The 26,348-nt window shown below is 37.8% G+C and overlaps 1 protein-coding gene across 2 annotated transcripts; it reads left to right on the top strand.

Annotated features, from left to right (window-relative positions):
- Positions 1 to 2,330: 2,330 nt before the first annotated feature.
- Positions 2,331 to 24,532, top strand: HMGCS1 (3-hydroxy-3-methylglutaryl-CoA synthase 1). 2 transcript variants are annotated; one of them, XM_063085698.1, is made up of 11 exons: positions 2,448 to 2,520; positions 7,633 to 7,693; positions 16,204 to 16,661; positions 17,008 to 17,133; positions 17,662 to 17,826; positions 18,933 to 19,098; positions 19,916 to 20,086; positions 20,570 to 20,676; positions 21,265 to 21,390; positions 21,611 to 21,774; positions 22,754 to 24,532. In XM_063085698.1, the coding sequence occupies exons 3-11, from the start codon at positions 16,214 to 16,216 to the stop codon at positions 22,841 to 22,843; spliced, it is 1,563 nt and encodes a 520-aa protein (XP_062941768.1). In that variant the 5' UTR covers positions 2,448 to 2,520; positions 7,633 to 7,693; positions 16,204 to 16,213; the 3' UTR covers positions 22,844 to 24,532. The 2 variants fall into 2 exon arrangements, with proteins under 2 accessions (XP_062941767.1, XP_062941768.1); XM_063085697.1 differs by lacking the exon at positions 7,633 to 7,693 and having other exon boundaries at positions 2,331 to 2,520.
- The last annotated feature ends 1,816 nt before the right edge of the window (positions 24,533 to 26,348 follow it).

Below are 26,348 nucleotides of genomic sequence, written 5' to 3'. Positions count from 1 at the left end.
TATCATATAACATGTAGTCAATGTAAAAATTATCAGTGATATATTTAAATTCTTTTTTTGTGTACTGTCTCTAAATTCTGGTATATATTTTATGTTTACAGCACATCTCACTTTGGACTAGCCACTTTTCAAATGCTCAATAGCCACATGTAGCTAGTGCTTTCCTTATTGGACAGTATAGGTCTAACACAATCCCTGCCACAGCGCAGGTAAAAAGTAAATGTTTGTTCCATAGATGAATTCATAATACTAAATGTTGTCATTATAATATCTTCCTGCCTCTTAAGAAGTTTTTTTTCCTTTCAAAGTAGGGCAGTACAAATTATATTTTATCTTTGATGTACAGATGCTTTATACATGCTTGACCAATAATACTTGGCATTACATTTAGAAACAATATAATAAAACATATATTTTAACATGTCTTAAATGACCTTCAAGTATGACATTGACTTCATTGTGTTTGTGTCAAATCATGGCTCAAAAAACTTGTACTCCCTTGCATGATAAATATATGTGTACTTTGCCCTGAGTTGCATAGGCCATACCTGATATTTGTGTAGCCTGGTATAATCTACTAGTATTATATTTCATAGAATCCCGGAATCTGACTTTTTAAAATTCAATTTAGATGTTCTATATCTAACTACTAATCCATTTTGTTGTCCATCGCTTGGCTTCCCAATAATCAATAACCATGCTCACTTTGCTTAATGGAAGATTAATTTGATCAAAAAGACAGTCTGTGCCTTGTGGAAATTTCCAATTGTGCAAGATCGTCATCCTCAAGACTAACTATCTAGCTAATCATTTCCTATCGTGTATTTTTGGAGTTGCAATTATTTGCTATCCCTTTCTGAGGACAAAACTTTATTTTCTTTCTCTGTTTGTCCTTACTGCCTTTCAAAACATTCTAACATGCCAAGAATTTTAATCCTTCACCCCCACGCCAAATTGCTATTGATCACAGGCAATGTCCTTCTCTATTTATCATCTAGCTACTTTATGAAGGTATGAAAATGACGATTCAGAACAGAATGAACGTCACGGGCAATACTGTGGAGTGATAACCATTATTGAGTGGTCCTTGTCCCCAAGTAACTTATGCCACCAACCACTTCACAATGGTTCCATTTCCAACATATTTTGCCACTTTGCTGCTGAGAATGTCTCTTACTAGGTTAGCATCTATAGTGGATAATAAATTTGACAGAACAATAGTTGTGTGAAGCATAGAATTATCAACGGCCCCTTATCAACTGCATTCCTAGGAGGTAATGAAACCAAAATGGGGGGCAGATACAAACAACTCTTAGCCTCCCTCACGGCCCCTCACCAAAGCTAAGTATTATGGTTTCTCTACCTGACCAAGAGACCAGGAAGAGGCAGAGTCTAAGGTAAGGCCATAATTGTCCCCCAAACAATGTTTTAGAGATTTCCTCTAGCTTGAATTGCTTCTATCTATTTTCTGGTGGAGTGAGGCAGGTCTCATCCTATGGATTTGCTATGCTGATAATTAAGAGACCCCTTCCTTCTTTCAAACAACCATTTATTTGGCACCTACCACATGTCAAGCTCAGAAGACACTGTGGGGACGGGACCAGATGGAGTCCCTTACCTCAGAGTGCATGGCCTAGCAAAAATCCTTAAACTCAGGATCAACTTCCCTTCCCAGTCAAGGCCCTGCACGCTTCTCACTGATGTCTAACCCCTAAACTATCCTGTCTTAGGTTTAGTTAGGAAGAATTGTCTCAACAGCAGTTTCTTTGAAAGTCAAGGTAGTTTTGAATAGAAGTGACAAAATTGGGGATTTAGAATTGCGTATTTAGAATATTTACAAATTTACACAATCTGGTTGAAGTATTCTACTCCAATTTGCTATCCAGGCGCACTTTACTGCTCTAGAAACTAGAAAACGTTAAGATTCAATTCAAATCAAGTATGAGGTATTTCAGAAATCCTAACAGGTGAAGCCGAGCTCCGGTTGCTAGGCAACCTGACACACTCTCAAACTGGGACCAACTCGCCTCCCACATTTGACCATCTCTCCCCAGTGGTGGGACGCGGAGTCTCCATTGGCCTCCATCTGCTCTCACTGAGCTCCAATTGGTCGGAGAACCTCTCACTCCGCTCCAGTTGGCTCTCGTCGTCTGCCGCTGCTCTGTCATTGGCAGGCGGGCTCTCGGGCCACGCCACGTCACTCTCTCACCCCACTTCCTCGGCCCTCCGACTTTCTCCCCGCCCCATCCCCCGCCCTTCCAGCCACGAGGGAAAACCCTAGGGAGTCACCGCCTCTAGTTTTCTTCTGAATGGTGGACGCCGGACTGGAGGGCGGGCGCTGCCGGGATACTCTGAGGACCGAGATTGGCTGCTGGGGCCACTGTCCCGCCTCCCACCGACTCCGGCACCGCCGGGAGTCGGTGGCTCAGCGGCTATAAAGCTGGTGGCGGAGAGGAGGCGCCGTTTGCTGTCCTTGCGAGCCGCACTCCTTTTCCTCGTCCCCCGCTCGGTCACATTTGGGTGAGTGTCCCGCGCGGGGGAGGAGAGCTGGGCTGCAGAGGCGCCGCGGGCGGAGTGTGGGCCGGATGGAGACGGTGTCCTTGACTAGGCCCGAGGAGACTCTGGCTCCGGGTCAGAGCGGAGGCGTGGACCTGGCCCTGACCCGGAGGATGGGGCAACGTGAGCGGGGACCGTGCGGAGCCTCCCTTGCCAGGGACCTGGGGCTGATCGTCGTGGGTCTGAAGAGGAGTCGAGGACGCTGATGTGGGCGGGCGAGTCGCGGAGAGGAGACGGCGAAAGGACGTTGAGGGCTAAGTGTTCCAATGACATAGTCCGGAGTTGGATGTGCCAGAGAGATGGCTGTGACCCCCGGGAGGGGATTGGAGGGCGTCAGGAGGGGAAGGGAAGGGAGCTGGGCTGCCAGGGCGTTCCCGGATCCTTGGTAAGGATGGACGCCAAAGGATAGGCTTAGGTGGAGGCTTGTAGGTTGGCAGGGGGTGTGTCCTGCTGCTGCCACATATGGAGAGCTGATGGAAGAGAAGTGGGCACAATTAGAATTACTTTTCCTCGCAAGCTGAGGTGCAAGAAAGCGTCACCGTGACTTAGACCTGGCTGAGTAAGGGGGCTCTGGACAGCGTCAATCTGTGCTTGCTTCAAATCTCACAGATTCCTACCTTCCACTTTCTTGCCTTCATATTTTTTTATGCCCACCTTTTTAAAAACAGGTTTCCACAGTGTTCTGAAATTCTTCACCTCCCTCCTGCTAATAGCTTCAGGACCACCCTGAGGTGATACGAGTATAATGATGTAATGAGCAAGCACCCACAGAATCCTCACACAAATAGTTTTGGGTTAAGCTAAGGACATTTCAGAGCTAAGTGTACGGAGTCTTTGAAAACGTGCTCTGCCTTGACCAGTAGTAGAGAAAGGATTACACTGACCCTCTCTGGAGGAGGGATTATAAAGTTGGGAAGAGGTAATATAAAGTTGTCTCTGCTTGTCATGCTTGCCCCTATGGCCTTGGCCTTTGGGCGTCTCTGGCTTCTTTCACTGCTCACCCCTGCTGCAGCCCCTCCTTCCTGCTGATGGTCTTGACAGTCTGTTGCAGGAGGATGTGTTCTGGTTGCTGCTAACTGACATTTACTCTATTTCAGGGATGGATCAATGGCAAGATAAACAACAAAATTAAGTCAAATGGAAATGCTTGTATAGTTAACAGATTTTTCCTTCTGAGATGGGTTTTGGCCTTTCATTGCACAGATTCTAGTAGATGGGAAGCAGATCAAAAGTCCTTAATGTATACCTGTGCCAGTGGTTCTTTGCAGCTTGAGACATAAGCAGTTTGTTTTCTTTGATCAAAACTTTAAAATTTCAGTTATTTTTGTGTGGAGGAGGGCAGGACGGGTATATTTTATGGGAAGAGGGGAAAGGCTTTCTTTTCTTTATGTCTAACCTTTGCAGATATTTCTCTCCTAACTGTGTAAATATGCCCTTTATTCTAGTTTAGTTCAATTCAATTTTAGTGTAATCAGTAACTCCAGTTCTCAGAAGGAGTGTCCAATGCTGGGGAGAGCGGGTGTAAAAGAATATTATGTTTGGAGCCATAAAGCCCCATCATCTGGGCCTTGCTTTTAATTTTGTTTTTCTTCTTAAATATTCCTCAATTGCTTTTACATCTTGCTTCTTCTGTGGGATTGATTTTGAGATTTTTGACTTAAATTTTAGATAGCTTTTCTCGGAAGAAATGCAAAACTCCAGATATTGATGTAACATGGGTTTCCTGGGGTCCTCTAGAATGATTTAAAAGCTGGTTGGATCTTCCATAATCCAGTGGAACTGACTGTGGGGAGATGTGGTTGGAGGAGCTTGATAGGCTGTATAATAGAATCTCTAATTAGTTTCTTTTAGAAAGAGATATAGTCTTCTGATTTTATGTTGAGTTACTATAAAACCAAATATCATAGGGCCGAGCCTGTGGCGCACTTGGTAGAGTGCTGCGCTGGGAGCGTGGCGACACTCCCGCCGCGGGTTCGGATCCCATATAGGAATGGCCGATGCGCTCACTAGCTGAGTGCTGGTCACGAAAAAGACAAATAAATAAATAAATAAATAAATAAAACCAAATATCATAGAAGGGTGTGTTATTTTTATGTTTCTCAAGAACTTGGTATAGATTAAAAAGGTTGAGAAATATGTTACCTAATCTAATGGGAGGGTGCTAGGACTAGATTCTTAATCTGTTAATCCTAATGCTTGGCACTATTGATGCTCACTTGATGTCTCTGTAGTTAGAGCAACAGAGAAGATGCTAATCTTTCAAAGCTCACAGTTTTCATCTGCAGCATTTGTGGTTATGTGTGGGTGCATATGGGAATGATTGTAAGCCCAACAAATGTTATCTTTGATTGCATTGGGGCCTTTTACATTTTTCATATTAGGATCTGGGAACAATTGAAACCTACCCTTTGCTTGGAACAGTAGCAGTAGAGAGCCAATTTTCTCAAGCTCATGAGAACTATTTGGTGCTGCAGCCCATCTCAAATGTGATAGCAAAAAGAACTTAGTGGTGAGGGCTGCTGCAAGTACTTGAATCTAAAAGATTTGCCCTCTAATTGTTATAATTCCAAATGCAGCCATTCAAAAAATGGCAATTAAGTGCCTTTTTCTTCAAGGTCTCAAAGGGATTTCAAAAGAATCAAAATACAGCCCCTTTCCCAACAGAATTCTAGGAATCCACTGTGGATAAAAAGACTGCCCATAACTAGTTTGTCAGGACTATGAAGACTTGGGTGTAAATGACATACCAGTGTAGGAGTGCAGGTCCCTGATTAGAAAACTCGCTTTCTGTCTGATTTATCTAGGAAACCTTCCTGGAAGAGGCAGCTTAGAACAATGCCTTGAAATATGAACAGAATTTCTGATAGGCAGACCATTAATTCTGGGGGGAGGCAGGCATGTCCATGTTTTTTACTTGGAGAACTACACCAGAGTATACAGGTGTGGGCGAGGCTTTTTGAGCAGTCATGTTTGCTTGCTTGCTCCTGCGGAGGAAAGGTTGCCAAGTCTTTCTCAATTTCCTGGATTTTTCTCCTGTAACAGTCCAAAAGATCAGCAAGTAACTGCTTATAGTTTATCATGTACCAAAATGTGTAATGGATGATCTTCTCTGACCATTTGTTTGATTCAAGGTTAAGGAGAGAGCCAGAAGGAGGAATTCAGGACATCGAGTAAATCCCAGAAGAAAGCACCATTGCATGAACCTGTTTGGCCCCAGAAAATCTCATCATTCTTGAGTTGTAGTCTTTGCCAAACTCAAAATGCCTGTATGGTGTTTTTGTAGTTTTCAAATATGCTTTGTTGTAACCTGCCTGGCTACTTGTGATTTATTATCTGCTTCCTGACCCATGTTTCTTCCCTCTGTCACTTGCTCTGAAAAGACCTGTTAGAAATAAGCTGATAACCTGCTTGTGGCTATGGTAGTACTGGTTTAGTCAGAATAGAGAACCTTCCCAGTAACTGCAGAGGAGAACAGAAGAGCCATATACTACCTCCATTTGCTTTCCTGGTCTCCAGGCCTCTCTTTCTCCTGAGAGCCCCTTTCACAAGTGATCATATGGACTTTGATCATGTCATTCTTAAGTAGCCCAGCAGTCCTCTTTGAATCTTCTTTTCTCATCTATTTCTTTCTTTCTTTGCCCTAGTGCTTTTTCTGTCTCTCTCCCTCCTAATTTCTCTCCTCAATTTAAGTAATCAAAATAGAAATAGGGAATATTGGCAGTTCAGGAGAAATTTCCTTGACATAAGTAATGTCAGATGCATATACATACATGGCTTCAAGAAGAAATATTAGTAAGTTATTTAAATAGTTTCAACATGGAGAAGGAGTCATGTTTTTATCCCACCAGTGAGAACTAGCCCCTGTGGTATGCTTAATTTGCAGAGGACAAAAGCATAGTTTGAGAGAACAAAGTATAGCTTATTTTATCAAAGTGTGTGTATAATGCTGTAATCAAAGATACTTTTGTTGGAACGTAGTAGTCTGTCTTTTCCTACAAAGCTCAAGATTTATTTTTCTTTTGGGGGGAGGGGAGGGTAAACTTAGTTAATGAAGTAAAAGGAACTAAACTGTGACGAGCTCTTAGATGATCTGATCATGTTAAAGAAGTAAAGCTTTACTAAGTAACATCTGAATATAGTCTCTAATCAGTCAAGAGCAGTTGCTAAATTTGCCAATAATTAAATAGAGAGCAAAGGAAATTGTATATGCTTTAAACACAAGCTATTGTCTCAATTAGGAGTCCTTCAAAACAGATGGACTGAAGAAAGTGCTCCAGAGTCACCTTCCCATGTTATTTCCACTTAATTTAAGTGATGATAAGGTTTAATGCTCTTTTGTCTAAATACTTATCTTTTTTACACTATCACTAAGGGGGAAAATCTCTTTCTAAAAGGTTGGGGAGAGTGAAGTGGCAGTGTTGAAAAATATGAGCATAAGATTAAATAAATGGAAGTGATTAGGTCTTGGTAGAAAGATACCTTTATTTTGTTTGAAAAATACTAATAAGAACTGGGATAATAATAGTCAGTGTATCCGTGCTCTATATTACAAAGCATTTTTCACATACTTTATCTTCTCAACAATCCTTCACAATGAGTTGGGGAGGGCGGGCATATTAGCTTCATTTTACAGATGAAGAAATTGAGGCCCAAAGACACAAAAATTGCTAACTAAAGCTGCGAGCTCTTGAATATGTGGGTCTCTTTACTCCGAAATTTGCTAGCCCAGTACAATTTACTTATATTCCTTTGCCTTGATTCTTGAAAACCCAAATTTAGTGAAGAAGACCGCAACTCTCCCAGCATCAAACTTGGTTTAGAGCCTGAATTCGTGATATGAGCCTCTTACCTTCATTACCAGGACTGAATCAACTGCTAGAAGGGCTAATAAATAAGGGGGGAAGGTTGAATAAGCTTTAAGTACCATTTTTTCTAAGCAAATGTCAAAATTCTGTTTTTTATAACATAGTTGGATAAGGAAATGCTTATTTTAACTCACTCTGAATTGGAGTAATATTATTTGAATTTGTTTAGTGATTTATGACTTTAAAAGAAGTTCTTATTTGAAATTCCTAGTGCCCGAGGGAGAAAACAGAGTGACAGACCTGGAGACTACAGTTCTCTGTTCTTCACACAGGTATGGCATCCTGTCATGCTGCTTAAGGAAAGTGTTCCTCTCTATTTTTTTTATTTTTTAAAATTTTTTAAAAATTTTTTTATTTTTTAAAAAGATGACCGGTAAGGGGATCTCAACCCTTGGCCTGGTGTTGTCAGCACCACGCTCAGCCAGCGAGCAAACCGGCCATCCCTATATAGGATCCGCACCCGTGGCCTTGGTGTTATCAGCACCGCACTCTACCGAGTGAGCCACGGGCCGGCCTGAAAGTGTTCCTCTCTAATGGACGGAGGAAATTTTAGTTTTTATCCTAGAGCAAATAACCATTTGTTTGTGCCACACATTCTTAAAACCCTTTTCAGAGTAATGCCTTATCTTTAAAAATTAGTTAATGCTGTAATGATTTAGAAAACTGATTTTGTATTCATTAGACTAATGTTTAAAATCTAGAAACTAGTTTAAAACTTATAAAAGCAAAAGTGTAGATAATAAAATGTAACCACGTAAACTACTTAATCAGAGACAATCACAGATAAGCATGTCTGCCAATAGGGCTTTTTAAATTACAGCTTCAAAAGATACATATCTGGGCTATGGATGAATGTTTAGAATTATATGAGAATGGACAATAATTGCAAATGTTTTTGAATCAATAATTAATTATTTGCAGCTATTGCTTTGTCGTATTGCCATGGAGCACCTCTCTTATGATTCTGCTTTTTTTTTTGTATTTCAGTATTATTTTTTATATTTTATATTTCAAGATTTCATTTATGCAACATTCAGCATCTATCATACGCCAAACAATGGGCTGAGTACCAGGAACACAAAGATGAACAAGGCTCATCTCTGAATGAAGAGATTGAGCCTAAATGATAAAGAGGAAATTTGGGAGAGTTTGAAATAGCATCTTGACAATGATGAGACGGGCGTTTTTGAAAGATAGCTGTTGGCCTAGGACAGGAGAGAGCATGGACGCAGAGCTCAGTTAGGAGGCTGGCATAACAGTCTAGGGGACTGATGCTGAAGTCCCTTGTTTAGCAGCCATTCAAGGAGATAGGTCCAGACTTCCCTTACACCAGCATCCTCAGTCTCCCTGCCTTTTTTTCCCCCAGTTCTCTTTCATTCTTAGATTTATTCTCAGGGGATTACATTGGTCCTTTTTGTGTCCTAGGTAGGAAACACTCAGAAAGCATTAAGGCAGCTTCCTTATCTTGCTTTGCTGACTCTGGAAATAGGACTTTGGAGCTCTTTTGGCCACCAGAGGGTGTAAACCAACAATTTAGGGAAAAGACTTTAGTCCTCTCTTGGTACTTTCTTTTTGGGAGATTTAGAAGGTTTACAGAGTTCTGTGGTAAAAGTGTATTTTCCCCTCCTTTTTAAAGGTGGAATTTAAAAGAAAATTTACATATTTAAGAAAAATACATAATCTTAGACTTTTTATTGTGAATACAATACTCTGAAAAATGATGAAATACCTTCTTATCAGCAAAAAATTGAAAATATATGTGGCTAGTTTTTTTAACTGTCAGATGTTTATTTATTTATTTATTTATTTATTTATTTGAAAGATGACTGGTAAGGGGATCTTAACCCTTGACTGGGTGTTGTCAGCAGCACGCTCTCCCAAGTGAGTGAACCGGCCATTCCTATATAGGGATCCAAACCTGTGGCCTTGGCCTGTGGCCTTGGTGTTATCAGCACCATATTCTCCCAGGTGAGCCACGGGCTGGCCCTACCTGTCAGATCTTTAAAATTGTGTTTTATTTAGAAAATTAGTGTGATTTTTAAAAAATAATAGTGAATTAACCAGAATATTCCATTCTCAGATAGGATAAAGAGTTAGCACCATAATGTGAACACCTCAGACCTTTGGCTAGTCTTCCCCCCCACCCCCCAAATTTATATCTGGCCTAGTTACAGGAGCATTTGAGAGGACAACATAAGAGTACATGCTTAATAGGATAGTTAAAAGTAACGTTTTAGACCAGAAGCTATCAACTTTCTGTTCTAAATGCCACGAAACAATTACTTTCCTATATTAATTTTTTCTCTCAACGTAATCACACTTTCCCTCAACTTCAACCAAAAGGTAAATATTTCAAATTGGATGGCTTTTTTTTTCTTTTTAACCGAGAATATAATGAAAACACCTTGGCTATCAGAAATCTTCAGAGAATGACTAATAGTGACTGAGTTAGACAATGTAAAAATTTTTTTCCCACATCACGGTCAGAGTCATGATTCACTTTCAATTTGATGTGTGTGGGTTATTTTAGTTAACCCTCATTTTTATTTGTTAGTTTGTTTTCAAATGAAATGTCATTATTTAACCTCTATGAGGTTTAAGAGTAATAGAGTTATACCTTATTTCATAAGTACTGTGATGTAAAGAACTGATCAGAGCTGGTCAGACTATGACAAATATGAATTAATTCTGGAATTGGAGCCCTGTAGAGAATTGTACAAGCCATATAAGGATGATTTAGCCAGTGTTGCTACTTGATACTCTTAAAAGTCTTCACTGAATTTATTAGTGGGCACATTACAAACTGATTTATACTTTCATAAAGATTATGTATTTGTCCATTTTATTTCCAAAAGCATTACAAGCCAGTGGGCCAGTCAGGGAAAATCGCAATGTCCTCAGTATGTGTAAAGCAGTTTAGGACTTAATCTTATTTTACTATGAATTTAGAATCTGTGCCTAGCATCGTATTAGACAGCTCTTTTATGTCTTCATTTCATCTTCAGTGCAGGCACCAACTTTAGATTATCATAAAATTGATTGGGGGAGAGTTTCTTTTGATGCTCAGAGTGAGAATAGATGTTGAACATTTCAAGTGCCTCACATCCAGAAAATTAGTAATCTTTCATTTTAGTTTATTTGTAACACATAAAGGGAATTGAAGATGAAGGGGGCAGGGATGTAAGAGACTTAATTTTTACCCTCCCCAGCTTTATTTAGAGCTTTAGCTAAAATGAGCCTCCGTTAGTCCTTCTTTAAGTCCCTGTCCCTTAATGTTGATGGTGATGACATTGTTTTTCCTGTATTGAGTATAGAACCATGGCCAATAATTTAGGAATTAAGAAGATATAATTGGCAAATAGATTGTTGCTTTAAGGATTTTTTTCCCATTATGTAATTGAGTAGTACCAGTATATATACTATGCTTGGTAATATGGGCCATATAGAAGTCTAAGACATGAGGAGAACTTAAGAACTTATACTTGGTTGAGGTGACCAGACTGTATTAGGCTGCTTGGGTACCATAACAAAATACCATAGACTAGGCGATTTAAACAACAGGCATTTATTTTTTTGTAGTTCTGGAGGCTAGAAGTCAGGGTGCCAGCATGTTCGATTCGTGGTGTGGGCTTACCTCCTGGATTGTAGATGGCTGCCTTCTTGATGTGCCCTCACATGGCACAGAGAGAAAACAAGCTATTCGGTGTCTTCTTAAAAGGCCCCACCCTCATACCTCATCTAAACCTAATTATCTACCAAAGGCCCCATCACATTTAGGGTAAGGGCTTTAACATATGAATTGGAGGGGACACAAATGTTCAGTCCATAATATAGACAGATATTTGGAAAGTGAAACAGTGGAAGCACTGAATGCTGTATTTCATACTACCTAAGAATCTAAGAAGCAATAAATTTAAGATGCTTTATGGCCAGTTACATTAAGATACAGTGTTCTTTTTGATCCCTTAGAATTTTTATTTGTACTTATCAAAAGAGCCCTTTTAGAGTTAGTTTTTGTCATGGCCCTCTCTTACACGTTTAATATAAAGGAAAATACAAGTAAAAAAACACATTAAGGAATTGCTAAATTTTGACTGAGAGTTGTTGATATCTGTAATTTTCCATATACATCCTCTGTGCCATCAAAACTGTTGCTGATACAACATTCTTTTGAAGAGTCCATGAAAGAATGAAAAGGCTTTGGTGCCAGCCTTCGGCTTTGTAGTCATGCAAAGCCAGCCTACTTTTGACTCCTATGTAGGGATTCACCACCTTCCACTCCATTCACAGACCATTTGGCCCCTCAGGTTGAAAAGAGTGCTTCAGTATTGTTTCTGGGAATTTCTTTCAGGCCTTTGACTGTCACTAGCAAATGTTGATGCTGGCAATTTTAATGTTATGTCTGTATAAGCAATGACAGCATCATAACTACCTACCCTCTGATAGCAATTGTAAAAGGAATCCTGATTGCAGAAATGTTTTTTAGTAAAGTATGACTTTTAATTCATGAAACATGATAGTGTAGGCAAGAAATACCAAATATAATTAGTAGTTGCCTACTGAGTGATGTTATGAATTTGGAAGAGGGTAAGAATGCTTTCTGATCAATTGGCTTAGAAAGGTTTCATGGGTGAAATGCGATCTGTGTGATCCAGGATTTGATTTAACAGAAGCAAGACATGGGTTGTAGAAGAAAGCACTAAATGTTTGGGGATAATGAATAGAATAATTTGAAAGTAGAGAGCAGAAGAAGGGTTACATAGATAAGTAGTTGTCGGATGGGGAAAGATTCGGTAATATTTCGCATTTATCCTTGGTTATTGATGTTAGTATAGTTCTCCTTATGTGTTTGCTAGAGGAGGTTACATAAGCCACAGTTAAGAATCTTGTGTAATATCCCATGTAGGATGAAAGTAGATAGGAAGTCCTAACTGGAAAAATGTATGTAGGTGTTGGTGCAATGTCAAGAGCAAAGGCAGCTTGTCTGAGCCTGTTCTCTTCCCTTTCTCAGTTGAATTCTGAATGCTGGTTTGGTTGAACCCCACTTACTAGGGAAAAGAACAGAAGGAAACAGGGTTTGCATGGAAGAAAGGAGGGATAGTACAAAGTGGAGAGGTACTTCTCTGTTCACTTAGTGTATCTGACAGTGAGGCTATCAAGTCATAAAACAGTTGAGGTTAGAAATGTGGGAGTCATCCTAAACAATTCCTTCTTTTCCTAACATCTCAGTCAATCACAATTTCTGCCAATTTTTTGCTTCCATATTTTTTGAAGCTGTTCTTCACTCCACAGGTCGTAATTGCTCTGGTTTATAACTGTTTTCTTTCTTTTTCTTTTTAATTGAATCATAATTGATTATATTTTGGGGATTCGTTGCTGACATATGTTGATCAAATCAATTTTACTAGGATGTATGTTGTTACAAATTGTACTTATTCTTTATGCCCCTTGTCCAATCTCTCCTCATCCCCCTCTTCATCCCCCCTCCCACCTCTGATAACCCTAGATTTCCTGTCTTGCTCTGAAAGAGTAGTGGCTACTCTGTTGATTTGTTGCCTAGATGATCTGTCCAGGGCTGAGAGGTGTGATCAGGTCCCCCAATATTATCATTGAGCAGATGCTTCTTCTGTCACTCTGGAATGGGCTTTGTGGAGAGAGACATCCTCTTCTTTTCTTTGGTCTCTGCTGGTGACTCTCCTTGTGTCAATGCACTCCAGTGGCTGGTGGAACATCTACGTGGTGGTTGTGATGTCTAGCCACTTTCGTGCCAGCCAAAGTTACTGTGAAGGCTGTGGTGGGCCACCCACATAGAGGTGATATTTTTGGTGCTGGTGGTGTGCCTGGTTGTGGGGGGGTCCGGTCCCCAGCTCTATGCCTCCCAGGCGGGCCCTCAAGGTGCTGGCTGTGTGCTTGGGTGTGAGCGGGGGGTCCGGTCCCCACAGTGCTGGCGGTGTGCCTGGGTGTGGGCAGGGGGTCCAGTATGACTGTTTCTTATCTGGACTACTTTATACACTTCCTAACTCAAATTCATTCTCTACACAGTTCCAGTGATGGTAAAACACTCAGCCTTTTAAAACTGTGATCCCCAGTAAGAAATACACTTTATATTGCAAGCCAGTATATATGTAAATAATTGAAACAGAAGTTTCATGAAAAGATCCTTACATTTACTATGTGCCATGTAATCTGATATTTTCTATTCTTTTCTGTTTCAGTTTTTAAAATGTTTGCCATCTACTAAATTGATTCCAGAGTTGGAAAAACACTGATCGGACAACTAATATGGCTATATTGTTTCTTTTTGAAACTGTTGGATGGCGTCTTACTGTTTTCATGATAAAGTTGATGCTTCCAGTATCAGCGTACCACAACCTTCATGACCTGACCCTTATCTAGTTTTCCTGACCTATTATTTGCCTGATCCTCTTGCTGGGGCTCACGTTTTGTTCCAATAAATTAGTAAAACTTTTTATAGTTCCTTGCGGTGTTCCTTTGTTTATCCTGTCTACCCTGTTGAAAGTCTTTCTGTTACTGCAGGGCTTTACTGGTTACTCCTACCCATTCCTAAGACTTAAGTCAGGCACCTGTAACCAGGAAGCCTTTCTTCACACCACACTCCTTGTCCTGCCTGGGTTAGGTAGTTCTTTATAACATAATGTGACTATCTATGTTGTTACCTGTTTATTGTTATGTGCTTTTATCTTACTATCCCACAAGACATTGAATATATGAGAGAGGACAAAGATGTCTCTCATTAAACTTATCCTATATCTTTAGCATTTAACATGTTGGCATTGTTTGGGTACATGGGAAAAAAAATGAATAAGACTGAAGATTCAACTGATGTCCCTTAAGACCTGTAACCTAGATTTTGTGATTATATTTCTAGGTGCTTATTTTTTAGATTTTAATATACTCATAGAGACATGGGTTTAAGGATAATAGAAACTTATAGAGACATGAGTTTAAGGTTTAATATGGTAACTTTTGAGACATGGATTTAAGGTTTAATATACTCATAACATATAGATGACATGGTTTAAGAACCCAGCTTTTTCTGCTATAAATATTCTCTCAAAATTTCAATAATTAACAACTGACCGTGGCAATAGCCTATAATTTCATTATACCTAATATTATAATAAAGTTTGCAGAGTGGCAGAGGACAAATGACATAAATACAAGATTTGACTTTTCATTTTTCGATGTCAGATTAGTGGTAGGTGGCAAATAATACAGAGGGTTATTGAGTCATTGTGGCTCAGGTAACTCTCATGAACCGAGACCTTTAAGTCAATGAAGAGCTGAAATTCTGCCACCTAAGCAGCACCATTCAGTTATGTCATACCTTAAAAGGCAGTTGAGTTGTAGGATTTTAGATATGGAAATGGTTCTTTAAAACTGAGGGGCCGTGCCACTCCTTAAGCCTGACAACTACATTTCACTGACTCCTATGCCTGCTGGGTTCTGATGGAAGTACTCAAGTGAGATTAGAAGGTAGGATGGAGGTAGCTGTCTTGTCCTTGCCAGTGACAGTAGCAGCAATGGGAGTGTGGGTCCCTGGGCTCCAGCTGTGCAGCAGAGGTGCCAGTGCTGGTAGCCCCAGCAGCTTCAGTAAGAGTGTGGGCTTATGGGATCTGAATAACCACCTTTCCCTCCTTAATTCCTTTAGCTCAGCCCACAAGTTGTAACCATATCCCTGTATTAAACGCCCCTCTGTTTGAAATATCTAGAATAATTTTTCTCTTCCTGACTAATACAACCTATAAATAAATTGAGGCTCTGATAGGTTAAGTGACTCGCCCGTGGGCACATAGCAATGGTCTTGAGTGACTAGCAATTTTTACTGTTAATTAATAAATCTGCACACTATTGAAAGTCTTTTTAGTGCTTTTTTAAAAAAGAGGGGGTGGGTTTTAAGAGGTTATGTAAAAGTTGGTGGCCACACAGAAAATATGGGGATTACCAATTTTCATATTACCAGCCCCCCCCCAATTTAGAAGATAAGTGATGTCTTGCAGTTTTATGATCATTTATTGCATATACACTAGATGTTGAAAGTAGAGATATTGGCATTTGACCCTGTGACGTGTCCTGGAACGGGTCTTCGCACAAAATTTTAATCATTTGGGTTTTCTATAGAAGGATAGGATTATAATAGCAGGGGCCTTGTACAGATTGGCTGTTCTACTTGCCAAAATTGTTTAGATAAGTTAAAGAATACAATATTGTTTGATCTAATGATGTTTAAAGTCCCATAAAATCAGTTGCTGTGAATAATCAATATATCTGTGATGAATAAATGGCTGACCTATTTAACTTTTTTGTGTGGTCAAGAATATGTCAAATAATTGAATTCTGATTTGTCAGCCATACTTCTAAATTGTTATTGTATTTTATCTTACAATACCTTTTAAAAAATTTTTATTTATTTAATTTATTTATCTTACAATTCTTTACAATATAGAAGAATCTTATTTGAGTGTTTACCTCTAGTCATGTTTTAAATCTAAAGATACCCAGTTTTGAATAAACTGGAAGCCTTTCTAAAAGACTATAATTTTAAATTATAGTATTCCATTCATATAATAATTGCTACTTCACATATTTACAACAGACTAAATAAAATATAATACCCTAAATAAAATGTAGTAAACTTAGAGAAACTGAACTAATAGTTTAGATGATTGCTGAACTCTTAATGTCTATTTTTCAATTTTGAACTTGAAAATCAGAAACTTATAACCTAAAACAATGTTTTTTTCTGTTTTTCTCTCTAAAGCTCTTTCACTATGCCTGGGTCACTTCCTTTGAATGCAGAAGCTTGCTGGCCAAAAGACGTGGGAATTGTTGCCCTTGAGATCTATTTTCCTTCTCAATATGTTGATCAAGCAGAGTTGGAAAAATATGATGGTGTAGATGCTGGAAAGTATACCATTGGCTTGGGCCAGGCCAAGATGGGCTTCTGCACGGATAGAGAAGATATCAACTCTCTTTGCATGACTGTGGTTCAGAATCTTATGGAGAGGAATAACCTTTCATATGATTGCATTGGGCGGCTAGAAGTTGGAACAGAGACAATCATCGACAAATCAAAGTCAGTGAAGACTAATTTGATGCAGCTGTTTGAGGAGTCTGGGAATACAGATATAGAAGGAATAGATACAACTAATGCATGCTATGGAGGCACAGCTGCTGTCTTCAATGCTGTGAACTGGGTTGAGTCCAGCTCTTGGGATGGTATGTTACATGCCTCTATTCCAAAAAAAAAAAAAAAAAAAATCTCTCCTTGAGGATGAATAGCCCCAGATGATCTTTTAATTAATGCTATATGCAAACTTTTACTACTTATGCTTGTTTGAATATATTCAAAAAGATAGCTATGACTTTCAGCCTATCTGAATTATGAATTGGTTATCTTATCCTGTAGGATAAATGGTCTATTCAAAATTTAGTCAGAACATTTTCTTTCTTATCAAAGATGGGGAAAGCATATTTTTGGGAAAATATAACAGACTTCAGTTTATATATATGATATTCACAGTGTTGACCACTTGCTTGTGAAATAACAAAAAATGTTTTTCAGGACGTTATGCCCTGGTAGTTGCAGGAGATATTGCTGTATATGCCACGGGAAATGCTAGACCTACAGGTGGAGTTGGAGCCGTAGCTCTGCTAATTGGGCCAAATGCTCCTTTAATTTTTGAGCGAGGTAAGTGTTTGGGAAAGTTTTTTTTTATTAGCACAATATACTGAGAAATTTGAAAATAGAAATAGAAGCTACATTTACTGAATGTTCGTTAAATGCAGGCATTACCTGCTAAGTGCTTTATGTATGTTTTCTTATTTAATAATCTTCATAGCAATTTTATGAGTTAGGTAGTGTGATCCCAATTTACAGAGAAGTGAAATGGGTTAAAGTAGGGTTTAAAGTAGTAACTTGCCCATTGTCTTGGAAAGTTTAATTTGTCTTCAGTTCAGAAGAGCAACTGTGATCTCCCAGTTAGATTTATAAAACTTGCATGAAAAGGTTGTTTATCAAAGGAGTCTTAGGACTGTCCATGGATACTGTTGTATTTCATTTCAATTACATTGGCTTCACCTTGCAATTTCTGTACTGCAAGTGATGAGAGTGGATTAGATAGTTAATGGAAGGTCCTTAGATAATGCAATATATTTACTAACATATAAACATCAAGGAACAGAAATACATAGACATCTCCCTTTTTGGTTCTAATAGGGCTTCGTGGGACACATATGCAACACGTCTACGACTTTTACAAGCCTGATATGCTTTCTGAGTATCCTATAGTAGATGGAAAACTCTCCATACAGTGCTACCTCAGTGCATTAGACCGCTGCTATTCTGTCTACTGCAAAAAGATCCACGCCCAGTGGCAGAAAGGTGGGTTTTACCCATTTTCCTTGGTTTTGTTATCTTTTGAGGACAGTATTATGTGCTGGGTTTCTTTAGTGAGAAACTGCTTCGTATGCATTCTTCATTTGTGTCCTTTTTACCATTTCTTCCTTAACCACCAAACAGTATTTTCCTATAGTTTCTGGGTATATGTAATTCAGGGCAAGAAGTTTTGAAATGAGATATAATATCTCTGCAAAAATACTTAGGTTGATTTACGCCTTCTAAGAAAATCAAAGTGGGATAGAAGAAAGTAATTTGAATTTTGTTTTTCTTTTGAGAGAGGTATTTTAACAAGTTTTAGTTTACAACTTCAATTTAGAGAAAACTGTTATGAAAACAAATCAGTCTGTTTGCACTTGACCTGTTAATTCATATTTGCTTTTCTAGCATCATCATTAATTTAAATCTTTAACCCTGAAAAAGTTCTTGAGGCAGTGAAAAGGACAGTATTTGAATTAATGCTATCATAACACACAGTATCATATAAAGAATGCTTTTTCTGTAGTTCAACTTTGCTTTTTAGAGGTTGTGAGAGAGGGTTAAAAATAATATTCAGTAACAAATATTAAGGAACATAGCAGCTCTGGATAAGAAGCATTCTTTTAGTATGTAAAATGTCATAGTATTTAACAGTATGTTTTTAATAGGACAGTAATTTTCTAACTTTTTTATTAGGACCCGCAGTAAGAAGTATACTTTACATTGTGTGTGTGTGCTAAACTGTAACAAAAGTGTCATGAAATTACTTACCAATGTTGCAAGTTATATAGTTTGCTATTTTTCTACTCTATTCTATTTTTTTAAGTACTCTTATTTTAAATACTGGTTCAGACCCACTAAATTGATTTCATAACCTGATAACGTGTAATGACTCTTAAATTTGAAAATCAGTGATGTAGTAGTTAGTATATATTGTTTTATCTCTGGATGTCTTTAAATATACATTCTAAACTATAGAGAGATTTCATTATACAGTGTATTTTTAGTGGCTGTTTAAAGATATAAAAATATCCTAACCTTGTTTTGAAGTCAGTCTTTATAATTTTATGGCTTATGTGAATTTCATAGTTTTCCTTGGACTTCTCTTTCAGAGGGAAATGATAAAGATTTTACCTTGAATGATTTTGACTTCATGATTTTTCATTCACCATATTGTAAACTGGTTCAGAAATCTCTAGCTCGGATATTGCTGAATGACTTCCTTAATGACCAGAACAGAGATAAAAATAGTATCTATAGTGGCCTGGAAGCCTTTGGGTAAGAGGGGTTATTATGATTTTTTTTGCTATCTATATTAGAGCATTTTTTATATCTGTTAAACTATTTGTACAGATCTGAAAAAGTTAGAATCAGAAGGATCTTAGTCATGTGGTCTAATATATTAGACCAAAATATATTTATGAAGAAACTGAGTCTCAGAGAGATGGTGGTTTATCTCACAAATTCTTTAGCCATTTCCACTCAGGTTTTCTGATTTCCTCCTTTTAGGTCTGTTCCCATCATTGCCATGATAATATAACCGCACAAGTGCCTGTGCTCACTACAACAGCCTCTTAACTCTTCTCCCCGCTTCTCTCGCCCCTGTGCCACTGTGGAAGTCTGCTTCTTACTCCATCCATCTTTCTCTCACTTTTTAGACTTCCTCGTATGCTATGCATGTTAAACTCATTCTCTGTCTCCCTGCCCGTGTCCCTTCTCCATCTGACAAAATTCTACTCGATTTTTAAGACTTGGCTCCTATAATACCATGACTTTTCTAACAGAACAGACATTATTATCGACTTGAAATAGTATTGTATTCTGTTGGGTGATAATAAAGCTTCAATAGGTCTATTAACCCATTAGAATCAAGTTGTCTTGATTATAAAAACCTTGAAGAAGAGGATCAAATATGTACAACTAGCATGTCTTCCATAGCAGTTAGCATGCTGCTATTTGACTTTTAATAAATGGGAAAACAGAATCATACACACTTACAGATTGGAATAATAATAAGGCCCACTATCTAATATACTAAAGAAGAAAAGCCTGTCTTTGAACACTGTAAGATTGTCTTTTTTTATATTTCTTTCAGGGATGTTAAATTAGAAGATACCTACTTTGATAGAGATGTGGAAAAGGCTTTTATGAAGGCTAGTTCTGAACTCTTTAATCAGAAAACAAAGGCATCTTTGCTTGTATCAAATCAGAATGGAAATATGTACACATCTTCAGTATATGGTTCCCTTGCTTCTGTTCTAGCGCAGTAAGTATAAGTTTCAGCTGCTTAATTCCCTTCATTTGGGAATGTTAGATTTCTAGACCACATCTGGAGTTAGGCATGTTAGTGCTTAGATAACAGAATGATACTTATATGGTCTGCTATTATCCGTTGACTGGAAGGATATATGAGTTGAGGCTACTGTTCTTCCAGAAGTATTGGTTAATTTCACCCTGGCTTTCCTGACTCCTATTTTTATGGTCTTATTATTCTTGACCTACAGTTGAACCATATATCCCCTGTGGACAAAGTAACTTATTTTGTAGTATAATAACTTTCGTAAGCCCCATCATTCTTCCAACAATGAAAACTCTTGTTTTTCAATCTGCTTTTACTGCAGTATTAAAACTTTAAGTTAGATTTTTACTTTAACCTATAGGATGAATTTTTATTTCTACTTATGTGGTTTTCCACACATTGTAGTTTTGGATCTGTTAAACTTCTTAACTATTTTTTCACCTTACATAGGTACTCATCTCAGCAATTGGCAGGGAAGAGAATTGGAGTGTTCTCTTATGGTTCTGGTTTGGCTGCCACCCTATATTCTCTTAAAGTTACACAAGATGCTACACCAGGTATGTGCTGAGTCTTGCACAAGAATGTATTGAAAACCTGCTGTGGTGAGGTTGATTCAGCAGGCTTCTCAAGTGAGCATGTGAATCTGTCCCATAGATCATTACAACATTTAAATCTTTATTACTTTTTTCAATATAGCTAGATTTTTACTCTCAAGCCTAAAAACCTGCCTTAACTGGATAAAGAATTGGACTAAGTTGTCTAATTTTTATAGGTTTATGGTCTTAGCTATATTTCAGGAAACTTTTGTGCCTTTCCTGAACAGGAAGGAGCAAAAGCATGGAGAAAAACTCATGAAAACTTGGCATTACTTTAAAATTATACTATGGATTAACTATAGACAAGTTATTTATACTATCAAATCCCATCTATTTCCTAACTTGTCCGCTGGCTGACACTGAATCAGAGGTCTGATCAGAGGTCATAGGAAGCTATGTCAAATAGATACTGTCTTATCTTTCAACTAAACAATAGCAGGTAGTTCTAAAAGAAATGAAAGGTTTTTTTCATTTGGTAACATTTCATTCAAGCTTCTTTTGGGCATGCCATTTTTAGTCTTTTAATGTTGGAATTATTAACTATTTTAGGGTCTGCTCTTGATAAAATAACAACAAGCTTAAGTGATCTCAAGTCAAGACTTGACTCAAGAACTTGTGTGGCACCAGATGTCTTTGCTGAAACGATGAAGCTCAGAGAGGACACTCATCACTTGGGTAAAAATATTAAGTTTTGTTTAAATAAATGCACAAGTCTATTGGGGCACTATGATAACATTAAACATGCTACATATAAGAAAGGATGTTAAGACTTTATTCAGTACTAATCTGATGTCAGTGGAAATTGGAGAAAAATATGAAATTTCTTATCTTTAGTTTTATACCAGATGAGTTGTATATCGTAACTAATTTTTTGTATTTTCTGCCTTTCCTTTAGTCAACTATATTCCCCAGGGTTCAATAGATTCACTCTTTGAAGGAACGTGGTACCTAGTTAGAGTGGATGAAAAGCACAGAAGAACTTATGCTCGGCGCCCTTCTCCAAATGACGACACTTTGGATGAAGGAGTAGGACTTGTGCATTCAAACACAGCAACTGAGGTAAGTTAGGCTTATTGTGTTAGTCTCATTCTGTGACAGGGTAAGACGTTTTCATCCCCAAATCTCACAGTTTAGGGGACATAACTGAGATTTAGCAACTTAATATCAGTAAAGCAGAGTAATTCAGAGCAGGGGCTCTGGGATGAGATTCCAGCTGTGCCATTTCCAATTGTATAAACTGCTTTGCACTTGAATTATTAGCATTTTAAAAGTGCGTAGTAAACACTAGATTTTATTAATAATACCAGAATGTAAAGGAAGACAAGCCTAGAGAGAAGGTTCATTTATGGTGTGTGTCTTGGTAAGAGATGGAGTAGGGGCTGGGTGTTGAGCCCTTCACATCTCACCTCTCAGACCATTGTCAAAATCTATCTCTAGATTGTCAGGAAGTAACAAGAATGGCTATGATTTGAATTCCTATTATGTGCTGGGCACTTTACTTAGGTTTTATTATTTAATCCTTACAACAATCTCCTTGAGGTTTAGAAATGATACTATCCGCATTTTAGAGATGAGGTTCCAAGAAGTTAAATTACTTATCCAGGATCATAGCTAGTAAGTGGTGAAGCAGGTTTCAAATTGAGAACTTTAGAACTTTGAAGTTATTTATTTTATCTGCTTATCACAACTTTGGTAAATACATAGTCTTGCTTCTTTCTATTATACAGATTGGGTAGCAAGGCAAGCTACCACTGCTTGAGATGTGAATATAAGATGTAACAAGTAAAATACTGTGAGTGGTGGATCTCTGTGGCCTTCTTTCTCTCTCTTGCTATGTGGATAATTGTATAACAAATTCACCATAAAGTTAAGAATGGATATTTAATTCTCTTCATGAAAAGTTATAAAGAATACATATTTAATATAAATCTCTCCAAAATTGTTCTTTTATTAGTTTCTCTACAGGAACTTTAATTAGTACCATGATTCTTGCGGGAAAAAAATCATAAGAGGCAATAACTTTTTTCTTTCTTTTTAGCATATTCCAAGCCCTGCTAAGAAAGTGCCAAGACTCCCTGCAACAGCAGCAGAATCTGAAGCAGCTGTCATTAGTAACGGGGAACATTAAGATACTCTGAGGTGTAAGACCTCAGGGTGGGGGTGGGGTTATCGGTGTGGGAAATGGAGCAATGGGAAGTCTGGGGACAATTTTAAAGGATTAACATGTTGCTTTAATTTTTATGTGACTGACATGGAGCCTGGAAAACTATCGTGTTCTTGGGAGGATCTCTTTGCTTAATTTGCTAGTATGCTTCTTGTGGTCTAGTCAGTGCTAAATGTATTCGAATGATGTTAAGGGCTCTGTAAAACTTCATACCTCTTTGGCCATTTGTATGCATGAAGTTTAGTTTTTAAACATGGTATAATGAATTGTGTGCTTCTGTCAGAAGAAAGCAGAGGTACTAGTCTCCTATTTAAAAATTTTTTTAAACATTTAAGAATTTTGTACTTGAACAAACAAGATTACTAAAAGTACCTGTGGTTTTTGAAAAACATTTCTAGCTTGGGGAATGTGGTCTCAAAATGTGACGTGCACAAACCGTGTTTGAAAGTGGCAAGACAAACGTGTTTTTTTCCTAAAATTTATAAATCCGGAAAAGGAAGAAAAGAGCTGGTTCTGGAGTCTGGAATGTTTCTTTCAGTCCAGGCTAGCAATGGCAAAAGTTATTGTAGTGACCTTTGAATAGAGAGACTCTAGCATTGAGCAGGCTTCTGGTATAGAAAATGTGGTTCATTTGGGAGCTGTGGATACAGCTCTAGATGTGCCCTTGAATCAGTTCATGAGGGATTATGCTGAGTAGCATTGAGATGTTGTTGGAGGTGTGTATGAGGAAGTTTGTTGTTGGAATCCTTCTTTGCACCTTATTTTAATAGATAAATGAAACATTTTTCTGGCTGCCTTTTAAAGATTTTTAAATGGAAAGGAACAATACGGGCAGGGCATTATTAAGTTACTTTTGATGCTTCAGTGTTAAAAATTCAATTTATGAACTGACAACCTAAACTCATGGTATATGAGTTCTTTTCCTTTTTTAAAAAAAAATTTGTTCAATAAAAATAAGAAGGTACAGCCCAAGTTTTTTATGTAGTCTTATTAGCCAAAAAGACAATTCCACTTCAAGGTCTAGAAGTAGAATTTATAAAGCATTTTCTCAGACTTTTGATTAAAGAAAACAACAAACAAAAACTATCATATGGAATGAATAAGGAGATTGGATAGATGGTTTTGTAGATCTTTTTGGTGCTGAACTATGACATGAGCCTTATAGATTGTAAAATAGAGATAGTTGGAACTAATGTACAGAAATAAGTTTTTTAAACTTTCATTGCTGTTAAATTCTGTGAAGTTTCAGTTATCTAAAGTGAACATACATAAATATGAAATGTCATGTTTCAGATTGCAAGGTAACATGTAATGTGTTTGTATGATATTCTTGTCTAATATTAACTAGTAGTATTTTGATTTGTACAGTCATAATTTGTTAAAATGACTTAATTTTAACATCCACTGATGTAGATTAATAATGTAAGTTTAGATTTAAAGAATGGTGGGAAAATTGTGCATGTAATACTTTTGCAAGTATTGGGAGTTTGATATGTTTCAACAGAGTAATTTAACTTTTGGGTGCCAGGACATGGGTTTTCTCAAAGTCCATTGCCGGCAATGGGCAGGCCTGGTAATACTGGCACAGACCATTAACGATACACCTTATTAACAGTGAGGCGAATAACTTTGAAATAAAGTTTTAGAGAAATATTTCAGATGTTTGAGTGTTCTTTTTTCCTTCTAAACAAACAATGTAGACAAGAAATTGGCTAATACGCTATTTTAAAATTTGGGCATTCACTCATTCATTCATTCTTTTTATTTTTTTAAAAGATGACCGGTAAGGGGATCTTAACCCTTGACTTGGTGTTGTCAGCACCACGCTCACCCAGTGAGCTAACCGGCCATCCCTATATAGGATCCGAACCCGTGGCCTTGGTGTTATCAGCACCACACTCTCCTGAGTGAGCCACGGGCCGGCCCCATTCATTCATTCTTAATGCCACAAGTGAAAACCTAATACAAGGGTACGTCAAAAAGTTCATGGAAAGATTTATATTGTCTTTTAATTCTATTTCTCCACAAACTTTTTGAAGTACCCTCCTATAAGCAAGGCACTCTGCTTAAGCCATAAATAAAAAGATATAAAACATGTATGGTCTTGCCTTTAAGGAGCTATTCATCAAGTATGGAGGAATTTATACTGATAAATTATTATTCTTACACTTTAAATAAAGAAATTCATCCCCAAATTGGATGGTAAGTACGTATAAACTTTGCTATACATATTTATGGAAGTGAGTTACTGTGATTTCCTAAAAACCTAAGACTGAGGGGTTGGCAATTAAGGAAAAGCAAATTTTGTAGCCAATATGGAACTGCCTACTATTAGTTAGAACCTTCAGCCTAAAAGTTCCACGTTGTTAGTGATCTCAGGGATTTTATAGAAAGAATCTTGCATTGGCAGTAGTATTGGATTAGATAATCTCTTAAGAGCCCTGTCAACTCTTAGGAGTGTATGAATTAGGGATTAAACTGGGTTATTTTCTAATACAAATCAGCTCATATTTTACCATCATGTCATGTCTAGATTTGATATTTAGTAATTTTTTTTATTTTTTGGGCCAGTCTCCTATCTCTCTGGGTCAGTTAGAGGCCAGTGTTCTCTAAGGTCACTTCTACTGTAAATTCTACGATCCTAATTAATAAGGCTTTAAGAGTTATATTCTTCCCCTTTTTCATGGAATTTGTGCTTTCTCCATTTGTACACAACTTTTTTTCCCTCGTTCAGGGTTTTTTTTTTATGAACACTAATGAGTAAGTTTGAGGTTGACATTAGACTGAACTCAACAGATATGAACAGCTACTTTTGATCTTTCTGTGATTTAGTACAAACACTTCATCTCTTGTCTGCTATTTGGAGTGTCCTGAAAGAAACACTGAAGAGGAAGGTGATAGAGCAAGGAATATAATAGTATCTTTAAATAATTTAAAGTTATGTAATCTTGACATAAAAGTGAACCCTTTCCTTAAAATTTCTAGCAACTGCTCATAAGTCATAGATTCCTCATTTTTTCTTAATTTTTGGTGGGAGAAAATAGTTGACCTGTGATTTCTTTTTTCTCCCCCAATTTATAATAAAGTAGTAATTTGATACTGAAGTTTATGAATACAAATCCTCAGATGGTTTATATATGAGGGCTCCAGCTTATAATAATAAAAATAAAGTATTTCCTGGACCACTTTTCTTAGTAGGTAAGCTCTTTTTACCCTGTGTATCAAATTCATTAATTCAGGCTTCCAGACTCTGTAAAATCTGGATCCTGCCTACATCAGCTTAGTGAGTACCACACTCACTGAGCTTAATGTTTCATGTACCCTGCCTTCTCTTCCATTCCTTACACATGCCAAGTTTATTCCAGCCTTAGAGCCTTTGGTCTATGCATCAGAAACCTTTGGCCCCACTTCAGATCCTCTTTGCCCTGCCTTCTACTCCAGCCACTGCTTGGCAACTAGTTTCGTGATA

Source organism: Cynocephalus volans, chromosome 2 (genome assembly GCF_027409185.1).
Source record: "Cynocephalus volans isolate mCynVol1 chromosome 2, mCynVol1.pri, whole genome shotgun sequence".
Classification (NCBI taxonomy): Eukaryota; Metazoa; Chordata; class Mammalia; order Dermoptera; family Cynocephalidae; genus Cynocephalus; species Cynocephalus volans.
Note: the sequence above shows the minus strand (reverse complement) of the source record. Positions and strands in the feature narration are given on the sequence as shown.

Bases quoted from the DNA above. Each gene is read 5' to 3' on its own strand.
- HMGCS1 (XM_063085697.1), top strand. From the start codon at position 16,214: ATGCCTGGGTCACTTCCTTTGAATGCAGAAGCTTGCTGGCCAAAAGAC. The intron at 16,662-17,007 runs GTATGTTACATG...AATGTTTTTCAG, and splicing joins TGAGTCCAGCTCTTGGGATG to GACGTTATGCCCTGGTAGTT. The intron at 21,391-21,610 runs GTAAAAATATTA...CCTTTCCTTTAG, and splicing joins AGAGGACACTCATCACTTGG to TCAACTATATTCCCCAGGGT.